Genomic DNA, 10794 nt, shown 5'->3' on the forward strand with positions numbered 1-10794 from the left:
TGGGAAGTGTTTGGAAATGATTGGTTTCCATAAACCTTTTTTGTCTCACCAAAAAGATGATGAGTTTTGTGTATTACATTCAGAACTCTAACAAGCGAAGTCGAATGTCTCCTCAGAGTCGGACTGAAAGAGTTCAATTCGACAGACCATTACAGAAGAGGACTCGTCATGGAATCCTCATCGAACTAGGCGCCTGCTCTCCCCTTCGGAGAGAGGACTCCAAACACGAGTCGCTTTTGCATTACAAGAACTACTTCTCCTAACGTAAGTTGAGCCGAGAGGTGTAGGTGGCTTTGGGAGACCAGTTCCTGGGAATCACATCCCGAGCTGAGAAGGTCTTCCGGGTGGTTAACGTAGCAAGCTTTACTGAGAAGGGACCGTGCAGAGGCCCCCCAATGATACACCAATTTGCTCCCCATATGTGCTTCATCTCTAGCCACTCTACAGAATTTGCCTGCAAGAGAGAACGAACTATTTAGACCTTCTTCGATCTGGATCTCTTCATTGACAAAAATGTGCAGATTAAGAGGGTTGCATGAGTTCTGAATGGATGGAGAATAAAACAGCTTTATTTCATCTCAAATCCTGGCTTTGAGTGCTCCCGCTGAGTGCTTTCATTAGGTTTTCAACCACAAAGCCAACGCATTCCACATCGGTTCCAGTTCTTTTGAGATTCTTGCCATTATCATATTTCAACTATGACTGGTGGGACTTGTTTGTGCTTTGATGACTTGTAATTGAGGTATCACATGAAGTCACAGACCAAGCTTGTCATGTGAGTCCACATGATCTTTTATCACTACAAGATCTAGATCTTTGATACAAGGCAATACCTTAATCTGTAGTTGGACAAAGTCACTAGTTATAAGTTGTAGAATAAACGTAATCATCTCAAGGAGGAGCAGTCTTAATTTTGCTGAGCTAAAGGAGAAGCCACAACTGCAATTTTCTTTGTAGATAGTAGATAGATAGGCAGACTTGACTTGTGGCAGTCGACAGCAAGCAGACACTGGACATATGTCCAGCCATTATTGTTTGCGTAAATGATGTTTATAGCAATCCAAATAGGTTGCAAAATGTGCAGCATATATAGCATAATATAAGCTTTCATCTAACAGTTCTGTCTATAAACACCTAGTAGATGGTACTACATGATTCTGATCATATGCCATGGAGAGATAACAGCAGTAGAAAGCGGTAAGGTAAGAAAAACGTACTTGTTTTATATGCATGGATCCGATGTCTCCATCATCGTCCTCAAACTCCACAAGAAGTGACAGCCAAAAGTTTGTGGAACCTTCATTTACATGAAAAGCGATACTCTTACCTGGGTATTTGCATGGAGTCCTGAAAAGATACTTCTGAAGGTAAATGTTTGATCTGACTATGTTCAGTGCTCACAACTACTATGGTCATTGATTGCAGGAAGAAGTACACGAAGCTTTTACCGTTCTCGCAGTCAGCCTTTCGATCTTTAGTTACCTGCGGAACACGACGGGCATCTCGCCACGATCACGTAGCCGGCTGGCCTTGCCGGGGACGGCCATGCGGCCGAACGCGGCGCCGCTGAGGTCGAAGTGGGTGCGGCCGAAGGCGCAGTACCCGCCGGGGCACTCATCGGTGACGATGACGGTGACGGGACGGCGGGCGCAGACGACCGGGTCCAGGCAGCGCACCTTGTAGCAGGCGCCGCACCCCTCCCCGCCCTTGAACAACACGGGGCTCACCGCCCCCACCCGCGCCCGCAGCGGCCGCACGTCCACCAGCGACCCGTACCCGCACGCCCCACCTGCCAACCACGGAACGCTCAACCAATTCACATTGTACGTAACACTTTACTGGCCACACCTTACTCACCGTCGCTGCCGTCGCCGTTGGGGCTGCCGTACCAGGTCGCGGTCGCCGGGTGCCAATGCGGGTCGACGACGGGGTGTGGTTCGCTGGTATCGAAACAGAACAAGGCAAACACGGACAAGAGAAGAAAGGAGTAATAAAAGGAGAACGGAGAGAAGAAGCAAGAAGCCATTGCATATACCCTTACAGGGCTTCTCCTTTGTTTCTTCTTCACCCCACTCCTCTTTATATAGATTCTGAGAGCTTCCTCTTATTGCCACAGTACACATGTCATGTAAACTTAATCTTCCATCGTTGCTTCTCGGGTGGGACTGGGATCCGATACCCGTAATCGTCTTTTTGCTCCGCGTGTCAACCACGTGCGAGTTCCCTTCTTTCCCCGAATGACAGCTTCGCTGCCCCGCTTCGGTCCACGTGATTTGGCTGTTTTGGTCTTAATCATCGTCTTAATCTCTTAGTAAAAGACCTTCGAATATAAATATTTATTTTTATTTTGCTTTCTGACTCCAACATGTGAGCTGAGTCATATTATACATTTGGTGGGCCCCTTTGTTGTGCTGACAGTTGCACCTCCTCGCCCGGTTTCTATGGCGAGCAACCGTTAGCAACTGTGTGGACGCGATCTAATTATGTCCGTCAAAGGGCTGATCGAATCAAATGTCACGTGGCACAGCTATGTTCGCTCTTCAACTGCTGCTTTGAGCTGGATAGTGTTTGTTACATGTGCCATTAAATAACGGTTCCTATCGATGTAACGGATCCCGTCACGCCCTGTTCACACCCTGTCGGTCCGTCGCGGTAATTCTGACGTTCCACGAGGGCATTTGGAAGTCGGAACGGAACTACGAGTTAATTTCTAAAATGCCACGGATAGTTGACATACAACAATGGAATGATTATTGATTTGATTATTGACTTCACTTATATATATGTTTATATGTTTATATATTTTAGAGTTATTTTATAAGGATTATAGGATATGATAATCTCGATTATGATATTTGATCTAATATAATTTGATTTTTTGATGATTTAAAATTATTTTCTTTTGATCAATTATAAAGTTTCACATCAATGTTGAAGAAAGGTTTCGAGGAGATCGGTATCTTGATGATCAACCTAAAGTGATCAATGAGAGGTTTACATGTTACTTCTCTACTTGATCATGATTCCGACAATCGATCTTCAATTTTATTGAGATCAATGTTTCTCTTGCTTTAGGATATAAGGCTTGAGGAATCTTAAAGATCGAGTTGTTGAACCAATAATGCTACATTCTTTGGTAATATTTTCGATGTCAAATAACATTATCTAGACTCTCAAGAGTCGGTTGATAGTTGGCCTTCTAATGAGGGCCTTATAGGTTGGAGGGATATTTACCACTATAAATATTTTCAGTAAATATTCATAATTGAGTTACTTATAAGGCCCGTGAGAGTGATGATATGAGCAATAGGTCTTTAGGGGTTAGAGGTAAATATTCTTCTTTAGCTAGCTTATTTCCTTCTAATTTCTTTTTTCTTGTAACGAGAGATTCAACTATAATAGAATGATTGACTTTTTGTAACAATTCTGGAAAGGTGATCAAAGGCTTTTTGGCAACCGACAAAAAGAAGTGAGAGGGATAAAGCCCACTAATGAAGGCTTAATACGGATCGATGGGTGTTAGTCTAATACTATTCCCACTTCTTTGTGAATCTTATCAAGTAGTCTAATAGAGATTCATCTTTTCTTGTCAAACCATAAGTAGGGAGGTTATATACCTCTTAGCTCGAACTCCATAGCAAACTAATCGAAAGAGCTAACTAAGTTTAGAGAAAGGTGTGTGTAATAGTTTCAAGCCGCATTGTGTAGTGTTATTAGGAAAGATCTACACATAAGCACATTAGTTATTGCGTACAAAGCCGCAAAAGTAGTGATATGCTTTGTCAAGTCCATACTTCCATCAAAAGTTTAGTGAAACCCCTTAGGAATTGGCTCATCATTAATGTTTTGTGTAAATGAGGACCACACATAAGGTTCAGACGTGTGGGTTCTCTCTCTTTTTTGATTTCTCACCTTACATCTTCGTTTCACTAGTGCATTTCACAGAGTTGCTCCCTTAGAGAGGTAATTCCGTGGCATAATACACTTTATACTGTCAGTGGAATGCTCATTTGGTTCTTCTAACATCAATTTATTATTTCATATTTAAATTATCTGACATATTAGGAGTTTAGATCTAATTTAGGTCCTTGAGATCACCACAAGGTGTCGAGAAACTATGAGATTTTAGAGGTGTTTATGCAAAATTGAATCAATGGCTTGATAAAGACCCATTCTATGGTTAAATTAGTGGAGTCAGGATTTAAGAGGTAAGAAAGTATAATAAACTTGAATATATTTAATATTTTTTAAAATGTACTTAGATATCTTTTTACATTAAATCAATCTGCATTTTGAGTGATGCAGGATGTTTCGATCAGGAGAGATAATTAAAATAGGAAAAATCATGTTGGGCTAGGGGAAAACATATCAGAAGATTGGACGTCGAGCCGGTGGATCGGTTGACGTATCGACAGAAGGTTTTAAGCCATGGATTCGGGCATCGGGCCAAGAAGAGCGGATATTGCGCCAATGATATCAGAGTTGCGGAGTCAACTGGCCGATTGGGCAATAGGCCGCAAGAGAAGACGATGTGCCGAAGAATCAGACGAAGCATCGATGGACCAATGACATGCCGGACAACATGATTAATGCTTAGTAATAATTATTTAGATCAAAGTGTGTTTTTACATGTGCAGGATTAACTATGATAGCAAGGCATAAAGCAAAATGAAGTCTAGGAGTCAATGACATGATTTTGTTGAGAGTTCGTCGGAAGTCTAGACGTTCGTCGGAAGTTCTGTAGGAACCAACCGAGAAGTCTAGGAGCTTACCAAAGAAGCTCATCGGAACTCGCCAAGAAGATCCTCATGAAGTCCAGGAGCTTGCCGGGAGTCCGTTGGAACATTACCGAGAGATTGTTGGAAGTTCACCGGAAGATCGCCGGAAGCTCGCCAAAAGAAACTAGACTTACTGACTTATTTAGCTTAGAATATGTCTTAGGAATCGTAGTTAGCACGTAATTGAGTTTGGATTTGGGCTAACCCAATTATGAGTCAGTTGAGCCCATATAAGGACTATGTTGGGCCCAATGAAAGGCTTAAAGAGTGATCCAAGAGATGGCACCGTCATGGCACAGTCTTCGAGACTATGTCAGGCGATGGTTACGTCGGTCTAGGCGGTCGTATCGCTAGTTTGGATGGTGATACCACCAGACTGGGTGGTGGTACCGTCCAACATAGTGTCAGTGTCAAATTAACACTAGCGGTGGTACCGCCCGGACCCAGGAAACCCGGGGAGATGTTTTTAGGCTCCAAATTTGAATCAACTTGAAGCCTATAAATATCCCTCTCATCCCTGGTTAAGATACACAAGACTTGAGAGTAAAAATAGAAAGACATACTGCTACAATCTTATGTGAACTCCTCTCAAAAATTCTAAGTATTAGAATAGTTTGAGAGAGAAGTAAGTAGGGGTATAAGGGTTATATCCTAAATCTGAAAAAAGGAGAATCGAGTTACAAAAGGTGGTTGGTCTTCGCCTATTGAAGGAAAACCGATAGTGGATACCGATAGTCTCGACGGAAGAGAAATCAGTAGAGTGGATGTAGGTCACAACGGCCAAACCACTATAAAATCTGGTTTGCATTTACTTATTACAATTTACATTAATTGACACAAAACTTTACAAGATATGACATAGACAATCTCACATGCAATATCGCATGTGCAACCAAATTAATTTCTTTAATATAAAATTAAATCGATGAAACATAATAAATTAGTCGATTTATTCCTTTCTTGAAGCTTGTGTTATCGAGAAGATATATTGTTCTTATTATAAACTGATAATGATAAAAACATTATAATTATATTATGATTCTAGATTGAATAAAATCGTTCAAAGAAAAAACAAAAAAAGTTGGCATAAATTAGCTAGCGATCTTCTTGGTGAGCTTCTTCTGCAATTTCCTAAGCCTAAAAGTCATATTTGAAATTAAATATTCTCCTTCATTCTTTTAAAATCCATAACTAACAAAATTAAAATCAATTTAGAGGGATTTGTCGGATATTTTTTTATCCTCAAGAGAAAATTTTCTTTGTCCATTCATCGCTTTGGCGTCTTAAAAAAACACTTGTTTTCTCTTTCAAAAATAACGTCACCCGAAAAACAGATTACATTTATTCTATCTTACCATATTGGTTTGATGATATAATTAATTATATAGGTTGTAATATTATTCCATAATTTATGAATTGATGTCCATACATAATTATTAATGTAAACATATGAACATTTAGTATATAAATTATAAAAATAAAAAATAAATCAAAACCTCAATTATTCATGCATTTAATAATAATAATAATAATAATAATAATAATAATTGGACAGTTATAATTGAACATTTAATAATAATAATAATAATAATAATAATAAATAAATAAATAAATAAATAAAATAAAATAAAATAAAATAAAATAAAAGAAGAAACGGTTAACCGGCATAGTCGTGGAGTAATTCCTTCTCCCGTGTCGAAACATCCCCTTTCCCCGCATCAAAGTCGTCTCCACTTGCCCCGTCTGCGGTCTCCCGCTCAAAGCCAACTTAGCTTTCCCTTTTGCCGGCCGTGATCAGCGACCGACTCCTGGTCGCGCATTCCCGGCCTTTTCTTCGTTTGGAGCGCGACGAGTCCGCCGTCGCTCTTCGCGTTCCGATCTCTCCCTTGTTATTGGTGAGTCTTCTTCATGATCTTGAAGTTCTTCTGGTTTCTTGTTAGTCGCAAACTGCCAACTTTGATCCCACGATCTTGATGCTATCTGAATGATGATTGCATGACTTGGTCCCTGTTGTTAAATTTGGCATTATAGAATAAATCGGAGTAGGGTTTTCCACGAGTCTCGATCTTGAGATGGTAGTTTGAGACCCTGTGAATAAATTAGGTTTTCCGCATTTTTTTTTATTTTGTTCCTTGAGGAAGTGTACCTGAGATTCTGGGACTTGCGTTTGCATTGACAAATTGGAGTTTATTGTGATTGGGGTGATATGATTTGTTAGAATTATACTCACTGTTACATTGAGTTTCATTTCTCAGAGTGTCCTGATCAATTGCCTCAGCATTAGACCTAGTTGTTTTCTCCTACTCTTAATTGTATCTGTGATTTGGTCACACTTTGTTACGTTTTCTGAATGACTCATATCCGTCAGTATCTGTTTTACTGGCTTATGATACGATTGTGATGTCGTATATTATCCTCTAATTTTTCATGAGCCATGTCTTTAAGCATGATGTCAGGAAGAGCTTGCTGTAACTTGTAACCTTGAAGCACTTATATTACTAATAGAGTATATGGCTCATTATAAGTGTAAAAGTTGAATAGTAACCTTTTATCCACATTAGGAGTTTTTGCTCTCAGCTCTTTAGCTCTTTAGGCTTGCTTCAAGGATATGAGCAGTGAAGGAATATAAGACCTGCAATTTGGCCATCATCCCAAATGCTTCTACCTAAGGAAGCATGTAGGGTTGTGTCCAGGTTTCAAGAGGTGTTAGTACCTGAGAGTTTTCTTCATAAGGCAGAAATATATCCAGTTAGTGATCTCACTAGGATTTATGATGATGAATTAAAAATAAATTTTCTTGGAAATTGAACTTTGCTTAGGAAGAAGGAAGGATATTATATCATATCAAGCCATTACATATATGACATCTAACAGATCTGCTTTATAAGCAATATCAAACAGGGAGTTCATTAGTAACACCAGGTTACTTTTCATTAAACTACCTTAATCGAGTCACGAGACAGCTTCGATAATGCCCTGCATGTGATACTTCTAGAAATTTAAGGTTTAAATATGGTTCAACAATTGAAAATTTTCATTCAGTTATGCCTGGCATCATTATTCTTATGAAGAAATATTTATATCTGTTATTGGGACAAAGAAATTTAACTCCTTTTGTCAGGTTCATAAATTGAGTATTTGTAATTTTCTGGAAGATGAGATATTTGTTGACAAGTATTTCTAACATGTTTTGGAGGATCGAGGATGACATGATGAGGATCGCTTATGTTTGCATTAGAAGTTTGATGTGTTGTTTGTACTTTGTATGCACTTTGATGATCAAAATAGAGTATGTCAAATTTTGTTGTGGTATCTTATTGTTGAGGGGTTAATTGGTATTAATAAATGATGTCCTGATTGGAATTTAGTGTTAGATTGCCTAATTATATGTTGCAAGAATCTATGTATATTTCATAATATGAAAAAAAGTAAAATATTCTGAGTAACATATGAGATGCTGAGTATTGCAATAACTGGAGTTGTTTTCTGCAGTTGCCTTGGTCATATTCTGATGCCTTTGAATCCGCAGCTGAGATGACGGACTCTGCTTTTCTAAGGTTATTATTTTCCGTAGCCATCTGGTGCATTGCCTATGCTGTGGTTGCAGTTCAAATGTCTATCCGACTCTTCAATTTCAATCGTTCCTCCTTGAACTAGTAAGTTGCAGGCATGTATCATGGTTTTTCATAATTGTTATGGATATGCTGCGTGCAGAATAGTGATTGCTCGTAATTTTATTATTCTGGCTTGTTGCAAATACTCACTTATCAAGTACTTTCTTTTTCCAGAATATGTCACAATTAAATGGCGATAATAATTATAAGAGCTAAGGAATAGTAGTTTTTTTATTTTACATTGAGACTATTTGGTAAAGCTTGTCTTGGTAGTAGATGAGCATTCTGGGAACATTGCTCATAACCATAGACTTGGCTTCAAAAAGGTATCACTGTTTGATGGCAGTTGTATCTCAAACAAATTTAGGAACTTTCACTGATTAGTACTTTTTGACTTACTACCATGCATTATTCACATAATATACGAGAGACTCTAACACTCGAAATAGTCCCACTTTAAAAATGGAAGAATGGTTATGACTATATATAAGGTTAGATGGACCCAAGTAGGAATGAGCTAAGCATGGTATTAATAATAAGCATGGAGAGGACTTGGAGCTTAGGTAGGAAATAACTATGGATGTGGTTGAAGATGCAATACGTGTGCCGCCGTCACTTGGTTGGACTTCAGATGTCATCTGGTAGGACATTGGATAGGCTGTGTTGGTTCTAGTCCTTGATGAGAACACCAACTTTTTAGATGTGGGAGACTGGAATACGCTAAGTAGTCCCACTTCTGGTAGAACTATTATGGTGATATATAAGGCTCAATGATCTTATTACTATTAGTTAAGTTTATGCATTTTGGACCATATGGTCTTAGACTCTTCAAATTAATGAGTTAGTTCTCCCATCAGCTCAGATTGTGATGGATTTCATCCATTGAAGAGATAGCTTGGCATGACTAAAAATGGTTCTATTATGTGGCACAGGCTCAAATTGGAACAAATTAAATCCTATTTGATAGCAAGAACTCATTTTACCTGAGCAAAGGGATCACAAATCATAATACTGTCAGATACTGATTTCTTTTAATGATTGACATACTAGGATAATCATATATAGTTCATTAAAAATTTTGGTTTTGTAACCTTTCACTCTTTGCCAACAAGGATTTACTGGTGTATATCACAACTACATTTATTGTCCATACTAGTCCAAATGTTATGCTAAAGATATAGGCTGCTAAATTTGGTACATTGTGCTCAAGTAAGAATATCATTCATCTTATTTGTGTATGTTCAAAGACCATTTTTGAACAAATTGGTTCCAGAGACTCCGAGAAAGCTTTTAAATTTAGTTGCTTTCACGCGTTGTGTAACTAGTTGATGAAGTATGTCATGAGGTAAACAATATTCTCATCTATGAAAAACATATCAGGGTATAATGAAAGTTTGCTTATAGATTATGACAACTCAAAACAATGAGATCTAGTACCGGTAGTAACGTTGATGCTTTGGCTTTAGTATGACAAGTACATTTGTTGTAGCACGCAGATGAATTAGAGCCCAAGAGAGGATGAGTTTTGTGAATATCTGACTGTTCCTGAGTAGGCATGTTAGCTCAGTATTATGCTCGTCTGTAATAGTTTTTATATTTCCCTTACCTGTGATCACAATATAATTTTGAGAATTATAAGAGATCAAGAGAGGCTCATGTTATCTTTTTAAGTTGTTTATCCTGAGATTAGTAACTTGTGATCCGGTCTGCAGGTATTGATTTCAGCAAATATACAGTGCGACTCAAGCTTTTTGACTGAAGATTGGTTGCAGTAGGTGTTCAGCTTCTGAAAGCGTTCTGCAATCCTCAAATTGCTTAGTGGTTGTAAAAATGAACATATGGAATTGAACTTTTTTTTTTATTTCACTGCATATGCAATATATGCTTCTACCGTAATCGGTGGCTTTTCAGAGATGTAATGATCGATTGTGATTCTTTCAAGAGTAAATCTAAATTATGTTGTTCTTCGGTCTTAAAGTGTAATGAAAATTATAAGACTAAGAATGTCGATTGAGCGGGGATGAAAAACCTCCCATTTGGAGCAAGAACTTGTAAGTTCTTTATATTTTCTCAATCAATTCATTAAAAAATTATTATTAAAACTAATCAATAATTAAGATTCAACCAAATCTGATTTGAATCAGACAAATGCCTGGCCAGCCTAATGTATGGACCCAGTGTCTCAACTCATGTATTATCAATATAGAAATGGGTATAGAGATGAGTGGTGTCTTCATGTCCCGTACCATTATCGAGGTAATAGAAAATATCTCTTATGTCCTCTTCTATCCCTATTTATTCTATTAATCCACTCCATTAGGGGTGGATCCTCGTGAGTACCATATTAAAGTGATCGAGTATTCAAATTACGTTGTATCGATCTACCACGGTTTTCAATACCT

The 10794-nt window shown here is 38.3% G+C and overlaps 1 protein-coding gene and 1 long non-coding RNA gene across 2 annotated transcripts; one reads left to right on the forward strand and one right to left on the reverse strand.

Annotated features, from left to right (window-relative positions):
- Positions 1 to 14: 14 nt before the first annotated feature.
- Positions 15 to 2065, reverse strand: LOC103984271 (expansin-B16-like). The gene is made up of 4 exons (XM_009402101.3): positions 1858 to 2065; positions 1483 to 1789; positions 1218 to 1347; positions 15 to 454 (listed from the first exon to the last, which is right to left on the reverse strand). The coding sequence occupies exons 1-4, from the start codon at positions 2024 to 2026 to the stop codon at positions 260 to 262; spliced, it is 801 nt and encodes a 266-aa protein (XP_009400376.1). The 5' UTR covers positions 2027 to 2065; the 3' UTR covers positions 15 to 259.
- A 4339-nt stretch (positions 2066 to 6404) lies between these two features.
- On the forward strand, positions 6405 to 10360 carry LOC135672521 (uncharacterized). The gene is made up of 3 exons (XR_010513001.1): positions 6405 to 6673; positions 8271 to 8434; positions 10105 to 10360. It is a non-coding gene; the product is annotated as an uncharacterized LOC135672521 (long non-coding RNA).
- The last annotated feature ends 434 nt before the right edge of the window (positions 10361 to 10794 follow it).

The sequence above is a fragment of the Musa acuminata genome, chromosome BXJ1-4, assembly GCF_036884655.1.
Source record: "Musa acuminata AAA Group cultivar baxijiao chromosome BXJ1-4, Cavendish_Baxijiao_AAA, whole genome shotgun sequence".
Taxonomy (NCBI): domain Eukaryota; kingdom Viridiplantae; phylum Streptophyta; class Magnoliopsida; order Zingiberales; family Musaceae; genus Musa; species Musa acuminata.